The 16,498-nt window shown below is 52.3% G+C and overlaps 4 protein-coding genes across 4 annotated transcripts; 3 read left to right on the top strand and 1 right to left on the bottom strand.

Moving 5' to 3' along the window:
• The first annotated feature begins 5,105 nt into the window (after positions 1–5,105).
• BDZ83DRAFT_290535 (neutral trehalase) lies at positions 5,106–8,431 on the top strand. The gene is made up of 5 exons (XM_060502185.1): positions 5,106–5,555; positions 5,660–5,723; positions 5,792–5,916; positions 5,990–7,731; positions 7,785–8,431. The coding sequence occupies exons 1-5, from the start codon at positions 5,412–5,414 to the stop codon at positions 7,930–7,932; spliced, it is 2,223 nt and encodes a 740-aa protein (XP_060371013.1). The 5' UTR covers positions 5,106–5,411; the 3' UTR covers positions 7,933–8,431.
• A 1,738-nt stretch (positions 8,432–10,169) lies between these two features.
• Positions 10,170–11,954, top strand: BDZ83DRAFT_565485 (isocitrate lyase; the record flags this gene model as incomplete). Its single annotated transcript, XM_060503763.1, has 3 exons — positions 10,170–10,556; positions 10,620–11,515; positions 11,597–11,954. The coding sequence occupies 3 exons, from the start codon at positions 10,170–10,172 to the stop codon at positions 11,952–11,954; spliced, it is 1,641 nt and encodes a 546-aa protein (XP_060371012.1).
• A 463-nt stretch (positions 11,955–12,417) lies between these two features.
• On the top strand, positions 12,418–14,257 carry BDZ83DRAFT_599294 (FAD dependent oxidoreductase). Its single transcript, XM_060506986.1, has 2 exons — positions 12,418–13,860; positions 13,930–14,257. The coding sequence occupies exons 1-2, from the start codon at positions 12,743–12,745 to the stop codon at positions 14,123–14,125; spliced, it is 1,314 nt and encodes a 437-aa protein (XP_060371011.1). The 5' UTR covers positions 12,418–12,742; the 3' UTR covers positions 14,126–14,257.
• Positions 14,258–14,303: 46 nt separating this feature from the next.
• Positions 14,304–15,507, bottom strand: BDZ83DRAFT_290542 (uncharacterized protein). Its single transcript, XM_060502186.1, has 3 exons — positions 15,259–15,507; positions 14,777–15,198; positions 14,304–14,717 (listed from the first exon to the last, which is right to left on the bottom strand). The coding sequence occupies exons 1-3, from the start codon at positions 15,309–15,311 to the stop codon at positions 14,341–14,343; spliced, it is 852 nt and encodes a 283-aa protein (XP_060371010.1). The 5' UTR covers positions 15,312–15,507; the 3' UTR covers positions 14,304–14,340.
• Positions 15,508–16,498: the final 991 nt, after the last annotated feature.

Here is a 16,498-nt window from a genome sequence, read left to right as displayed (position 1 = left end):
GCCCGTAAATATTGGGCCTTCTCGTGGTATTCAGCCCGTTCTGCCCAGTGATCTGCAGGGGAGTACAGGTAGAGGTGAACGGCTCTTAGGACGAAATTAGCATTCAAAATGTGGCCCTTGTAATGTCATCTATCTGGTAGTTCGGAGATTTTGGCTACGTTTGTAATACGTCGGAGGGTATAGCACATCTTGGCGTGTTCCTGTGAATGGCAACAGTCGCGAAGACCTAGTCTTGTGACTCTATCAACAACCCACTGCCCCCAAGAGTTGAACGTCCAGCGTAAAGATTGAGCGGTCTATCTAAAGCGCACTAAGAACAAATTTGAAAGAATAGAGATTGTGTATGTCCGGTGAACTCTACTACTGCTGCCAAGATACATATATCGTTCTTCGTAAATGTGAGAGCAAAGTCAAATGTAAGTTGAGAGCTCACAGGCTGCAAGTCAGCAGGCAAGATCGCAGAACGGCAGAGTTGCTGTGGTCTTGGAAATGTACTTACGATACTACAGATCAAGCTCTGGACCAGCAAAGAGGTGTGTATAGTGTGCGAAGCCTCAGGGGCTACATCCACGTCCGCTCGACTCTGCTATGGGAACCATGATCAGCTTTGCAGCTAGCTGATGGATAATTCGGAGTCACAAAGGCCATTGGTGACAATAGCCCCCATGACCCACCTAAGCGACAGATTGAAGATGCTGGTTGAGAGCATTTCGCCAGATACCCTAATCTGCATAACAGCCAAGCTCCCATTCCCCTTTCGAGGCAACCCTGCGAGTTCAACTTACCTTGAAATGATATAGATCATGCAACTGGGCATGGCACATGATTAAGCGAGAGAAGAAAAGCGAGCTCCATGGGGAAACGGCATATTGCTCTTCACTTTCGCCTACTGCTTGACGATCCCGTATACGCCTTTTTGTCCATCCCGTATATACACATAACACACCAAAATCGAAGCGCATACATGCCATTCCGACTCCATCCCTTTCACCATCCAGGCGGCGTCCGTCTAAGTCGACAGGTCAGTACAAGCTGGCTGGGTAGTGGAGTGGTTGAAGGCCAACGATCTAGTGCGCCCATAGTCTACTCGAAGACAGGCTGTGGGTTTGAGGCACGTTCACAGCATGATTTCCAAGAGACGTAGCTTACTGAGGTGAACTTTTTCTTGCCTTTGAGAATGTTTAGGGTGTTCTATCTGTTCCAAGTCCCCCCCCTTTCCTGTGGCCGAGCGTAAGAGACGAGAGAGTGAGATTCCATCTTGAGTTACACTACGAAAATGCAGACGTTCACAAGCAGTAGTTTGGGTAACATGATTGGATTAATCACAACGCATCTTACTAGGAAGATACGATATGCCTCGTATGCGCAGGGCAAGGCGCCCTTGTAACTATGGACTACATCCTTATATCTCCTTTGACACACGCCCCCACCAATCATGGGGTTCCTGAGAAATAGTCCTATGATCTGAATGAGCTCAAGCAGATAGCCAAATGCCAGGTCTGTCCCATAGCTGTAATCATGATTCTCGTCAAGGCTAGCTGGGGAGGAAGATGTGAGACTTTCATGAATTCACCTTTCCCATCCTTCGCGTTCTACGATCGGGGCGAATATAAAGGTCGTCGTTGGAAATCTATAAGACGAGAGAATGAACTGGGAAGCAGTAGCTATGTACTCGAGAATCAAGTCTACACACTTTCTCTTACATAGAGTCTTCTTGTTCATCATCTTCGTGTATGTGCTAATGCACTGCCATAGTGTTCTTCTCTTGAGAGGCTCTCATGCCAACCTCGCCCCATTGAATGTGGCCTCGTGATGTAGATAGCCAGTCTCCGGGCTTAGCATTACTTCCATAATGCTATAGTACTTGTTGTAATTGGACCCCTTCATACTAGCTGCACTCTGGTCATTACCGGGTGAGGCAGTTACAGAGGAGTTTTGTGAGTATGATGAGATTCCATATCGACCGCCTTGCCTGGTAGGGTACATGTCGCTGAATGAACAAAAACATCGCTGTGGCTCTTGAAAACACCCATAAGGATCTGGATCTATGTATACCGCGGGATTGAGACCCTCTACGGATATCTTCTCGACGACTGCCAATGAATGGTTTATAGCACACCACAGTCGACAGATCACAGCTAGCATGCATGGCGATGGAAGAGGACTTTGCTATGCGAGAAGACCCTTTCATCACAAACAAGGCCTCTGGAACATACCAAATAGACATATTTTCTTCTATAGATATGTCAGGAGATGGTGATCTTGTCCTCCCAAGAGTGTCACAGTTACGAATGCCTGAGTGATACCTTCAGTCCGCACTCTGGTGCCAAGCTCCTTGACATATCACATCTCGTAGCATGTTCCCGTGTAAGGTCCACTCATACGATGCAAATTGTTGGTGCTCTTGGAGCCCCTTCAAATCTGTACTGCGAGTTGACTACATGCTTGGGGCAAGGTCATCATTTTCAGCTGAGTGTTGACTTGCACCGACTTGACGACTGGATATTCGCGTTATTACTCTGCAAATGAATCAACCTATACAACATAGGTCCCTTATACATAGCTAAGTTTGCGAGAATCATGCCATCAAAGCGACGAGTCTGGTCGTTTTGATGTTCAGATGTTGCCATGGACTAAGAGTCGTTGAGGTAGGTTTCAATCGTCTGCCCTGGAGCATCTCACTCTGACAGGCTGATGGCCATTGGTCGCGGGCCAATTGCCTGTCAACCTGATGCTTCAGTACGGGAAGCCATCCCTGGATCTCAGTTGAGTCGTGTGCAATTCGTTCTTTGTATTAACTGAACGCAAAGACGATGTGACATGTCTCGCAGCTTTACTACTCGCACGCCACCTGGAGTTGACGGCTTTGGGTTTAGACACATCTCAGACTTCATGGTTATAGAGGCGATAAGAAGTCACTCAGACACCCGAGGCCCACGAGATACTGAGTGGCCTAAGGGCATCACGATGTACGTATGGAAACCTGGTTATTCATAGGCCCAACTTGAGCCATGACCCAAGAAATGATTGAATTTGGATAGATGCCCTGAGCGTCATGGGTGGACCAAATACGATGCAGTTGACAGGCCTCGCCTATGATGATCCCAAAGCTATCAAGATGCCGTTTGAATAACCACATTCATGAATGCTGGTGACTGACTCGTCGAATGGGAATATCCAAGCTAGTTACATACGGACTTAGAGCGAGGGACCGCCCGATCCAGCTCATTCATGATGCTACGGGCATTCATGGCGGACCACGATACAATGAGATAGAATACAAGAGAACGCTTGGTATGGATTCAACTAGACACCTAACTAATCAACAGTGTGAGAGATCCTTGCGATCAATGACTCGACGGTGCAAAAGATATCACTCCTGGCAAAGACGAGCGCCAGATTGTTAGGGCATCATCAACCATGGTTGAGAGAAAGTTAAAAGTGAAATTTTACAACTGGACCAACTCGAGTGTTTTCATTACCTTTCAAAACAACAAAGTAGCCTGAGCACAATAAAGTTTACCATACAACTTGTGAGTATTATTCAGTAAGTTGGTGTATTGGATCTACCAGCTTTGTGCGTGTAAGCCAGGCTACTTTCTTCCCTCGGATCCCGAGGACGTCGACTCATTAGGAAATGCTCTCCATCATGTCTGCGACCTGAAACAACCTAAATCAGGCAAAAACTAGAAAATGAGGTATTGCGGTTGACAAATGGTTGACAACAGTCTCGAAGTCTTGACCAGAGCCTCCTCATTGACGCCGTCAGAGGGCGGAAAGGGGGGGTGAAGAACAACACTCCTCTTCCAACATGTTGAAGAGCGTTGTCCGCTATAAACTTGTGTACTGCGATATCAGGACCATCAGGACCATCCATGTTATTTGCTTTCCGAGCTTCCTAGTTTGACTACAATGGTGGCAAGTAGTGCTCTTGATGTAGTTGGACAACTCTTTCGCGATATTACTGAATATCAAAGGTGTTGCGGGGTGAGGAGGAATGAGAGTTGAGTGTTTGGGGAAATTGGATAGTCATCGCTGGCTGACGAAAAAGAGAAGAAAGAAGAAAGAAAAAAAAAGGAAAAAAAAGCAAATATGGGGAGCCTTGGCGGCGGAAACTCCGTTGACAGTTCTTGGGGGAGCTTGGTCCGGATGAAGCGACGCCATATTGAAAGGGTCTCACAGTCCGCGGGGTACACATTCCTACCCCAACTTATGCCATGTTTCCACCGGGCAACGGAGGCGGATGCAAATCTTTTGAGGAATGTTGCATGAGGCTCAACTGGAGTGTAATGTAAGGTCAGCAAGTCTAGAGCTCTCTCATGTCCTTTTGTCCGAGTATCACTGGTGAATTCGATTTAAGTATCGTGATACAGGTACAGCGGACAAGGCAAGCTTGGGCCGACTGTTCAGATGGATTCACGTGACACGAGGAGCTGGAGCGGAGAAGGGCCGGACTTGGTTGGATCGAGAGAACGGGGGTGGGTCGGAGATGGCCCGAAGACAGTCGATTGGCTGATCAGAGGTTCGTGGCCCATGCCGTACCCGGCACCTCTCACCGCAGCGTGCAGCGAGGCGAGAAGGATGGGGGACCGGGCGTGGGGGAGACCGCTGGAAAAGCAACGTCTGGCACGATAGCGTCATTGGGACCCGACTTGGCTCCATTTAAAGAATTGGAACCGGATTTCACACGAGAAAGAGTGCACTTGATATCCGTACAGGTTCACGTAGCTCTTTCCCGATGACGACACTGGAAAATACACAGACACGACAGAGAACCCAAACGAACTTCACTTTAGCATCCCCGACAGCCATTCCGTCCCACGTCGGAGAAAAAGTGTTGCAGCATCTATTATAGTACGAGCGCACATTCTGCAAACGTAAGGTACCAAAAAAAGAGCAAAAGAGCAAAATGGTGCTAATTCGTTGGCTGGCAGCTGCAGGAAGCTGTGTACCTTGCTTCAGCTGCAACCCTACCTACCCGTACCGACCGACACATTTCCCACCTACACCTACCTGCTTTCCTGCCTGTTACGCCTGCCATTTGGAGGTACCCTGATTGCTTGGCCCAAGACCTGAGACCGCATCAGCCAACACATCCCGCGCGCCGCCCTTGTCTCTTCCCACTCACATTGGGGTCCTCGTGACACGGATTCCTACACACATCAATTTCCCCCCATTCTCTCACCGAGCCAACTCCCTACACCGCCCTAATTCTCACGTCGCCGAGTATCTTTTTTGCTTCCTTTCGTTCGATACTCCTACAAGTTCGACTCCGGCCAGCTCGGCGTATACCCTCGCTCGATACCGATCCAGCGACCTACCTCTCCCATCACAAGCAATTGACTCAGGTCTTTTCCGCTTTCCCACCCTGCCAGCTATCGCCGCGAACAACCCGCCTTAACCCGCGCACAATGACTTCTCCGACGAGTCAACGCCGCCCTCGCGGTGGCAGCGAAGACCAAGGCAATGGTGTTTTCGACGATGCGAAAACCTACTATACCTCAGAAGAGCGCCATGTTAACCGTGCTGGACCTCGAACCAGAACCTACTCACAGGTATGCTATCCACCCCCGCCGATACCGCACGCCTGACCGCTTGTTGTCACTCATTGGTACCATTTGTAGTAGATGCTGATTCTGTTTTTTTTTTCCCTCCTTAGAATAGCTTGTTCCAACAATTCGAGCGCATGGGACTTCGCGAGCCCTTCCGAAGAGGCAGTCACGGTCAGTCTACTCCTGCTTACGGCTCTGTCACTCTGGGCTGCTGATGTGCTGACCTACGAATCCTCTAGACGAATCCTCCATCCTTGCGAACCGAAAGTTCCTCATTCAAGTAGACGAGACGCTCAAGAGCTTGCAGGCTCAAGAAGATACCGATGGAAACATGCAAATCACCATTGAGGACAATGGTCCCAAGGTATGCCTGTGACCCCACTGCCGTCGCTCATTGCTCAGGAGGAGACAACAAAGTTGATACTGATGCGACTCAGGTCTGGTCTTTGAGAACCGCTGCCTCCGCGGGCCACAATCGTTTCGATGTCCGAGGAACCTATATGCTTTCCAACCTGCTGCAAGAGTTGTCGCTTGCCCAACAATACGGCCGCAAACAGATCATCCTCGACGAGGGCCGCCTGAACGAGAACCCCGTGAACCGATTGTCGAGACTTATCAAAGACCACTTCTGGGAGGGATTAACGAGAAGAATTGATGCCTCGACCGTGGAGATTGCAGCCAAAGATCCCAAGGACTGGACCGATGACCCGCGTCCGCGTATCTATGTTCCTGTTGGAGCTCCGGAACAGTTCGACTTCTACACCAAGGTGGCTCACGACCGCCCAGAGATCCGATTGGATGTTGTCAGGCTTCCGGAGGTCATCACTCCTGAGCTCGTTCGCGACATGAACGCCAAGCCCGGCCTTCTTGCCGTTGAGATGGAGAAGATTAAGGATCCCAAGACGGGCGAGGACACACTCAGGGGTCTTCCCTTTGTGGTGCCGGGCGGACGGTTCAACGAGCTTTATGGCTGGGATAGCTACATGGAGTCCCTTGGTCTTTTGGTTAACGACAAAGTCCATCTGGCTAAGTCGATGGTGCAGAACTTCTGTTTCTGTATCCGTCACTACGGCAAAGTCCTCAACGCCACTCGCTCCTACTACCTCTGCCGTTCTCAGCCCCCCTTCCTGACTGACATGGCTCTCCGTGTCTACGAGAAGATCAAGCACGAGCCGGATGCAAAGGAATTCCTTCGGACGTCTATGCTCGCCGCTATCAAGGAGTATCACAGTGTCTGGGTCGCCGAGCCGCGTTTGGACCCGGTGACTGGTCTCTCGAGATACCGACCTGAAGGATTGGGTGTCCCCCCCGAGACGGAAGCAGACCACTTTGTCCACATTCTCGAGCCATACGCCGAGAAGCATGGCATCACCTGGCAGGAGTTCGTCCAGGCCTACAACCATGGCAAGATCAAGGAGCCGGAGTTGGATGACTACTTCCTGCATGACCGCGCCGTGCGCGAGTCTGGCCACGACACCTCCTACAGACTGGAGAAGATCTGTGCCGATCTTGCGACCATTGATCTGAACTCGCTTCTCTTCAAGTACGAGACTGACATTGCCCGCACCATCCGGAACGTCTTCAACGATAAGCTCGTCATCCCCGACGAATTCGCTGTCGGGCCGCTCAAGGCTGGCGAAGTGGTTACTTCGGCAATCTGGGACCGCCGAGCGAAGCGCAGAAAGCTTGCTATCGACAAGTACCTCTGGAACGAGGAGGCGGGTATGTACTTCGACTACAACACCGCCAAGAAGGAGCAGTGTGACTATGAAAGTTGCACCACTTTCTGGGCCCTGTGGGCAGGCGTGGCCTCTCCCAAGCAAGCGGCAGCCATGGTCCAGCAGGCCCTTCCCAAGTTCGAGGCCGTCGGCGGTCTGCTGTCGGGCACAAAGAAGTCCCGTGGTGAAGTGGGCTTGGAACGACCTAACCGCCAGTGGGATTATCCCTACGGCTGGGCTCCTCAGCAAATGCTTGCCTGGACTGGACTTGTCCGATACAGCTTCAACGAGGAAGCTGAGCGTCTGGCGTACAAGTGGCTGTTCATGATGACCAAAGCCTTTGTTGACTTCAACGGAGTGGTCGTCGAGAAGTACGACGTTACTCGACCAATTGATCCCCACCGGGTCGATGCCGAGTATGGTAACCAGGGTCTTGATTTCAAGGGTGTTGCCAAAGAAGGGTATGTCGTCTGTGTCTGTTACGTTCTGTGATGGCTCTGCTAACAAAGACTAGATTCGGATGGGTCAACGCAAGCTATGTGTACGGACTGCAGATCGTCAATGCACACATGCGCCGTGCTCTTGGAACGCTCACCCCTTACGAGACCTTTGTGAAGGCCGTTGAAGAGAACAACGAGAAGCAGCTTGCCGAGCTTCTCTGAGTGACTCTGTCGTGGTCGGGAGACGAAGCTACACATGACGTATACGAAGGGCCATGAAAAGCACGACGAAAAGCTGGTAAAAACGGTACAGGACCTGTTGTTGAGTCGGGGTCGAGTTGGATTGGCCTCGAGAGGGGTCTGCATTTGCTCTCACATCTTGCCGCGGCACGTCGGATATTGGAGGTTGGGAAAGGAGTTTGCAAAGGACTGACGTTAAATGGAAGCTGCATGACCATGCATCTTGACTGCATCGAGACACGAATGAAGGGATGGGCAGGGTCTGGTAGACTGTTGAAAGAGGTTAGACTGGCTGCAAAGCCAAACCAGATATCCACCCATTGCGATCCAAACTTGTACAAGTTGACGTGACACGATGGTGATATGGGACGAAGTGACGGGGAGGGATATGTTCGGCACGTGTCGATCGGACAAGTTCCGTGGGAGCAAGTAGATTGATCAAGCCTCATTGAGCTTCAAGAGGTGTGGCAAGAGGTTGGCTCGCGGTGCGTGGTGTGAGGTAACCTGGAATTAAGATGGGACATGTGACACAGTGACTGACAGTAATGGAGTATACTACCGGTAGGTATTGAATGACTTGAGGAGGAGGGTAGGGAGATTCCGGAAGCATCTTCGCAACGGCGGCTGGATTCGGCGAGAGGCACAGAGTCGAGCTAAGGGCCGAGGTATCTCTCCAAGTCTTTACCGCGAGTTGGAGAAGCTGAGGCCAGAAAGTGTGACGCACGCCAGGAAAGCGTGATCAGCTCTGGGTTAAGCCGGCGCCAATGGAATGGCTGCCGACTCAGGCACAGTTTCTTCACATGCTCGAGAACCGCCGCTACCCCGCGCAACAGATTTGGGGGAGAGTTGGCAGCAGCTTCGACCTTTGTACTCTCTGTATGCTACGTACCAGATGGATTTTGTGTTTCGCAATTACCTTTAGAGAGAAAAATGAAAAGGATGAACCGGAGCACCGAATACAAATGACAGGCTGACGGAGCATGGCGTTGCAGAATCTCGGGGACCGGCAGACGTACGGGAACTGCGTGCAACCGGGTTGCAGAATGTTTTCCCATGGCCCGGCTGCGTTGCTAGTTACTGCTTTCCCCAGGACCCAGCGTCCCCAGGTGCGGTACGATAGCGGGAGGAGGGCATTGGTATGGCGGGGCACGGCGGGGGACATGCAAGGAGCTTCGGCAACTCGGCCAATGACGGCAATGAGGAAAGACTGGCTGCGTTTCGCCCCAAATCCGTCTTCCCCTTTGAGCCGAATCCAGACCTCTCGCCCGACGTCACCCCTTTCTCACACTGCCCGGTCTTTGGTGTACACTTACAGATTGACCGTCAGACATTCCGCTACCTATTCCTACCTACCTTACACTATGAGACCATCAGTCAGTCAATCAGTCACTCACAGCAGAGCATTCAATTCCGCTCCCCCACACCAAGGCTCTCCAACAAGGAGACGCCACCACTACCTACCACTACCTATCCTCCTCTCTCCACGGAACAGACCACGAGGAGAAGCAGGGTCATTCAAAAGTATCTGGTACTTACTCCAGGAGCCTGTTCCGAACTATTTTCAGCTTCCGAGGTTTGTTTTACCCACGGTCCTGGCACCCAGCCAAGATTTCGTTCGCCCTACCAAAGACCATAGACACACCACTCACCTTATGCTTTCCCACGCGTGCCACGCCTACGACCATATGTAACTGGCTGGGCGGACGGAGGGCTGGGCGAGTCATCCTCACCGCGTAGAGCGTTCTTCACACTGTCCATCAACTGGCCTGGGCCAGAGGTCAGAGGTACAAGCCTCGAAACAGATGTAAGACGATTGGTCCAGGAACGCCTTTTGGCCGAACACTGCCGATGGCGGCCATGGCCTAGCTTCTGCTTGCCTATTTGCTTCTTTATTCTTATGCTCTGCCGTGACCTCTTCTTTTTTTGCTTGTGACTCTTCCAAGATTGACTTTCTTTCTCCTCCTCTTCTACCCCTCCAGGCACCAATCTCTTTCCTCGAACTCGTTGATCACTCGTCAATTGAGTTGTGAATAGCATCATTAGTCTGGTGCTACATCGTCTTGTTCCTGGTCTACCACGTATTTAGGCATTACTGTCCAACCTCGACTCCTATATACCCCCTCATCTCGAAGCGTATCGTCGCCGAGAAATCTCCTACGCTACAAACCCTCGGAATAGCATCACCTTTCCCACAAATCCCAAGCCACACATTGCCCATCATGGCTGCCAGCAACATGGTCAACAACGCCGTGGACCCGAATATCGAGGATGACCTGTTCCAAAAGGAGGTCGAGCAAGTCAAGAAGTGGTGGAGCGAGCCGCGATGGAGACACACCAAGCGATCCTTCACCGCTGAGCAAATCGTCTCCAAGAGAGGCCACCTCAAGATTGAGTACCCGAGTAACGCCCAGTCCAAGAAGCTCTTTGAAATTCTCGAGAACCGCTTCAAGAACAAGGACGCCAGCTACACCTATGGCTGCTTGGAGCCCACAATGGTCACTCAAATGGCCAAGTATCTCGACACCGTCTACGTATCTGGTTGGCAATCATCGTCAACAGCCTCAGCCTCGGACGAGCCCGGCCCGGATCTGGCAGACTACCCTTACGTGAGCTGTTCACCTTTGCAACCATTGTCCTAGTAGTTCCCCGTAGCTAACCTCCCTTGACAGACGACTGTGCCTAATAAGGTCGCTCACCTGTTCATGGCCCAGCTCTTCCACGACCGGAAACAGCGCCAGGAGCGCCTGAGTGTCTCCAAAGAGGCTCGCGCCAAGCTCGCCAACATCGACTACCTGAGACCCATCATCGCCGACGCCGACACGGGTCACGGCGGTCTCACGGCCGTCATGAAGCTCACAAAGCTCTTCATCGAGAAGGGCGCCGCCGGAATCCACATTGAGGACCAGGCCCCCGGCACCAAGAAGTGCGGACACATGGCCGGCAAGGTCCTCGTCCCCATCCAGGAGCACATCAACCGCCTCGTCGCCATTCGCGCCCAGGCCGACATCATGGGCTCCAACCTCGTCGCCGTCGCCCGCACCGACGCCGAGGCCGCCACCCTCCTCAGCACAAACATCGACCCCCGCGACCACGCCTTCATCCTCGGCTCCACGAACCCCAGCCTCCAGCCCCTCAACGACCTCATGATCGCCGCCGAGCTGGCCGGCAAGACGGGCGACCAGCTCCAGGCCATCGAGGACAACTGGCTGAAGCAGGCCAACCTCAAGCGCTTCGACGAGGCCGTCGTCGACGCCATCAAGGCCGCGCCCCTGTCCAACAAGGACGGCCTGATCCAAAAGTACACCGCCGCCGCCAAGGGCAAGAGCAACAACGAGGCGCGCGCCATCGCCAAGGGCATCCTCGGCGCCGACATCCACTTTGACTGGGACTCCCCGCGCACGCGCGAGGGCTACTACCGCCTCAAGGGCGGCTGCGACTGCGCCATCAACCGCGCCATCGCGTATGCCCCCTACTGCGACGCCATCTGGATGGAGAGCAAGTTGCCCGATTTCAAGCAGGCGCAGGAGTTCGCCAAGGGCGTCCACGCCGTCTGGCCCGAGCAAAAGTAAGTCCACAAGTCCTGCCTCGGGAAAGAAAGAATCCTCTTGGTAAAGAGATCGGTTCACTAACTTTTGTTCTTCACTAGGCTCGCTTACAACCTCTCGCCCTCCTTCAACTGGAAGACGGCAATGCCCCGCGCTGAGCAGGAGACGTACATCCGCCGCCTCGCGTCGCTCGGCTACTGCTGGCAGTTCATCACCCTGGCGGGCCTGCACACGACGGCGCTCATCAGCGACAAGTTCGCCAAGGCCTACAGTCAACAGGGAATGCGCGCGTACGGCGAGCTCGTGCAAGAGCCCGAGATGGACTCGGGCGTCGACGTCGTCAAGCACCAAAAGTGGAGCGGCGCGACATACGTCGACGAGCTGCAGAAGATGGTCACTGGCGGTATCAGCAGTACCGCTGCCATGGGTAAGGGCGTGACGGAGGATCAGTTCCACTGATTTTTGTTTGAAAAGGTGGGTGATGGAGATGTTGGGATGTGGTGTATGAGGGAAGAAGAAATGATCGGAGGTATCTACGATGCAAGGATGTTGTTGCGGTTGGATGGTAGGTGTACCTATTTAAAATGGGTTTAGGGTCGGTAGCACGTCTATGAATTGTTCGTTTTTACTCTATGACATTGTATGTGGTGTGTTAATATTTGGTGATGGGAAACAATAGCATCTAAACGGCAAGAGGTCCCCGGGCTGAAGCCGGCCGGACCCACAACGCGGACCACCCAGCGGACCAGCACCAGCCTGTCCTGCAGCGAGAGGCCCGTAATTACCAAGTCCCCACAGCTCCGACTCCGGAAGCCCGACCATGACGGCGTGCCACCAGATTGGCAAATCCGGGCCTCAACGGTTCCCACCTTGAGAGACGTTACCTAAGTATCTTCCTTTCCCATTTGCTTTGCTACTTGCGATGAACTCCACGCAGCCCCCCACCCGGCTGTTTGAGGTGGAAATGTGGGCACGGAAACCGGTCCGTCCCCACATCAGCTTTGCATCCCATCGGACCCTGTGCCGACGTAGATTGTTGAGATAAGTTAATAGGTATAACATGAAAGAGTCGCACGTCGTTAAGAGTTTCACTCATCTTGAAAGCATACAGTCTTCTTCAGTGATTTAGCTCTATCATCTCGAAACTAGTGGCGAAGAAGTGAGAAGCTCAGGGTTCTCAAATCTTTTTCATCTCCACGACACGAACTTACTTCATCTCATTCACCACCAAACAACATTCTTACACAATGACATCCAAAGACTCGCCAATCCTCATCATCGGCGCAGGCGTCTTCGGCCTCTCCCTCGCCTACGAACTCACAAAGAACCGCGGCTACACCTCCGTCACGGTCCTAGACCGCTTCCTCCCGCCCGTCCCGGACGGCAGCTCCGTCGACGTCTCGCGCATCATCCGCACAGAGTACGCGGACCCGCACTACGCCGCCCTCGCCACTGACGCCTTACACGGCTGGCAGACGTCGGAGCTGTTTGGCCCGCACTACCACCAGTCCGGCTTCGTCATGATGGCTGACGAGCGGGAGGGCCCGAGCGCCTATTTTGACAAGTTCCGCAAGTGGGAGAGCGGCGGGAGACCGGCAAAGGAGTTTTATGCACCGCCATTGGTGGATGTGGAGGTGAAGAAGCGGTACAAGGGCGTGCAGGCTGACTTGAAGGACTTCACGGCCACGTTGAATGCTGTTGGTGGGTGGGCTGATGCCGCGGGTGCGATTCGGGCGCTCGCGGGGCGGTGTACGCTCGCGGGCGTGTCGTTTGTCACGGGTCGTCATGGTACTGTCGTCTCGCTTGAGAGGTATGGGAATAAGATCACGGGCGTGAAGACGGCGGCGGGGACGACGCTGTCGGCGGACAAGATTGTTCTCGCGACGGGGGCGTGGACGAACCGCATCATCCCCGGCATGGGACACGCCATGTCGGCTTCGGGCCAGCCCGTGGGCTTCATCCAGCTTTCGGCCGAAGAGGCGGAGAGGGTGAAGGATATGCCCGTCATGATCAACATGAGCACGGGCGTGTTCTGCTTCCCGCCCACGCCGGGGACGAACTTGCTCAAGCTTGCGAGGCACGGGTGGGGTTTCGCGACCGAGGTTGAGGTTGAAGAGGGCGGGGCTGGGAAGAGGACGATTTCGACGCCGCGGTTGAGAGAGAGTAATGCCGCGTCTAGATATTTGCCGCAGGATGCTGATGAGGATTTGAGGGAGGGCGTGAGGTTGTTCTTCCCTGAGTTTGCGGAGAGGGAGTGGTGTTATAAGAGGATGTGTTGGTACACTGATACCCCTGAGGGAGACTTTATCGCGGACTATCACCCTGATTTCGAGGGCTTGTTCTTTGCGACTGGTGGTGCTGGACAGTGAGTATCTTCCTCTCCTTCGGGTTTCACACCTGGTTTGGTCATTTTCCGCTAACGTTGAGGAACCAGTGCTTTCAAGTTCCTTCCGGCTATTGGTCCGCAAGTCGCTGATAGCTTCGAGCGCAAGCCGTCTACGATATTGCGGGAGAAGTGGAGGTTGAGGCGGCCCACGAGCAGAGAGGAGCCGTTTGGGTTCTCGGGAGATGGTAGCCGCGCTGGGCCATTGCTGCGGAAGCTTTCAGTACAGGAGCAGTCTAAGTTGTGATATAATTGATTTCGGCAGCATTCTTATGGCATCGTTTACAAGGAAAAGTTTGAGAAGCATTAAATCATCTTTTCAAGCAACGCACTATGAAACCTGCGACGAACCAACAACGAATGCCGGCTTTTATGCACCTTTTTCTTAATCTTTTTGCCTGCTCTGGAACGATGCTCTGAATGACCAATGTTATGATTGACCCCGAGAATAGCATGGTGATTTCACCCAAAGAGAAACCGTTGCATCTCGCGTTCCAAGGGCTCCAGTACATATTCCTCTATCGACCGCACGAAATCCGAATTCTCAAAAGACGCATCCGGCTGCCTAGAAAGGTGAAGGCAGCACTCGATGGCACTTTTGAAACCAAAGGATACCTGCCCATCGTTGATTCGTTCTTCAAGCACCCTTGATGCAGTGGTATAACTGGTTTCTTCATTCGGTAAGCCATCGCGGCCCAAGTCGGCTTGCTTCGTCATATCCTCCAATGGATTTCCGCAGTGGATCTCTAGGAGCATAACGCCAAGAGAAAGCATCCTTTGACGGCAGGTGAGTTTTATAAAGCTGTCCGAAATCTGGGGCAGAGGCACCCCCTGAGTCACTGAACAAGTTTGAGCAAGACTGCAGCGACGTAGCTAGCAATAGCGGCGGTTGACGCACCTGTCTCGTATTTGTGAGCCAAGTAAGGGTGTTTGGCATCTATTTGCGAGTTTCTATCGCCCTTGAGGCGTAGAAACACAATGTTGTGCCGACTCCATGGTTCTACTAGCCAGGGTGTTTTCCCAAGCTGGATCACGGATGAAACGAGAGTGACTGCCAGGCACAGCAAGTCTCCCATTCCTAGTTGCATCGTGTCTGTAGCCAGGAACGTGTCCAGTGTGACTAAATCCTGCGCGAGATGACGTTGTTGTGCGTCCACCCGATATGGTCCTCGCAGGATATCAGAGGAATCCAAATCTAGTCCGGTCTGTGGGTATATAGCTCCTGCAATCGAAGAGCATATGTCGTCGATCTCCAAAGCCGGCAGATCGAGGGGAAATACAGGCCCAGATACGGCAAATTTTATCTTTGGTATCTTGTGACTACTTCAAAAGTTAAAAGGTCAGGAAGTCTCAGGAGCGTTTGAGTGGTTGCGCAAATACCTGGTTTCTGGAATGCTTTCACCAAGAACACGAATTTCCATGTCAAGCCACATCTTCTCCTCGACCCTCGGAAATGCAACTCCAAATCTTTCCAGGTTCCCACCATCTTTTAGTAGACCTTGTCTGTAAGCCTTTCTTCGGTGTAATCGTTGTTCGAGGAGAAGGCCAGCCTGGTGGCAGTCGTGCGTTCCACACCATCTCCTATGAAGGCCTTTGTGAAGTCGGGTGGCATTCTGCTGAATACTTTGTAGGGGGGCAACGAACTGAATGCGGGCCTTACTGCACGAGCCTTCATCTCGTTGAAGTCTACTGATCTTATCTGCCCCTTCCAAAAGCTTACGCAGCTGGGCGTTGAAGTCATTCATTGCTTGAAGCTTTTTGTCCACGGACCGCTTCTTGAAGGTGAATTCGAGCCGCTCCTCAAACCTAAAGCGCTCTTGAAGATCCTGAGAGTTCGATTGAGGGGGGTTCGAAGAGATGATGATAGAAAGCCCTTGTTGCTTTACCTGATTTGGGGCAATTAGTATGGACTCAGTATGTTCGAGGCTTCTGGCTCGCACCTTATTTGAGCCACATAACCCCAGCTTGGCCACTATACTGATTAAAAGATCACTGAGATCTTCCAGCAATCCCATGGTGGGTTCATACGCACATCCCAGCTTCCTCTTTAGCACGAGTGTGAGACCTTCGCTTCTCCAAAGAGAATGCTGTGAGTTCTTGACCATATGTTCCAATTCTTCTTCGTTGACAGCACGAATAAGCAGTAAGCGCATGTTCTGATCGTATGAAGCGTATTCTATATATAATCGTCGTATGATATTGTCGTAGTCTTTCTTACCGCGAAAGAATGCCTCTGCAGAGTCTAAAAGAGCTTTGCGATGCTCGTAAGCTGATATGATCAGAGGAATAGCACCGAGGACGAGCCCCGCTATCTCAGCCATCCTGAGCACATTGACCAAGGCCTAAAGTGTGTGTCTGTGTCAAGAAATTAGACTATGATGCATGATACGGATACTTTATCATGGTTTGTAGACAATGATTGGCGTTGAGAACTTCTCGATGTGATTTTGGGAGCATGGGCTTGGGGAAGCAATGTCTAGTTACGAAGCGGCTCTCAAAGATCTTTTGACGACTGTCTGCCGTTGCAGCCTTGCAGCAACAACGATATGACTGGACAACGTTGCGTCATTAAGATGATGAGCAAGCTCGAATGGAGTCTTATTTGGTAAATACCCCTCTT

Source organism: Colletotrichum acutatum (genome assembly GCF_030867785.1).
Source record: "Colletotrichum acutatum strain CBS 112980 chromosome Unknown BDZ83scaffold_4, whole genome shotgun sequence".
Lineage (NCBI taxonomy): Eukaryota > Fungi > Ascomycota > Sordariomycetes > Glomerellales > Glomerellaceae > Colletotrichum > Colletotrichum acutatum.
Note: the sequence above shows the minus strand (reverse complement) of the source record. Positions and strands in the feature narration are given on the sequence as shown.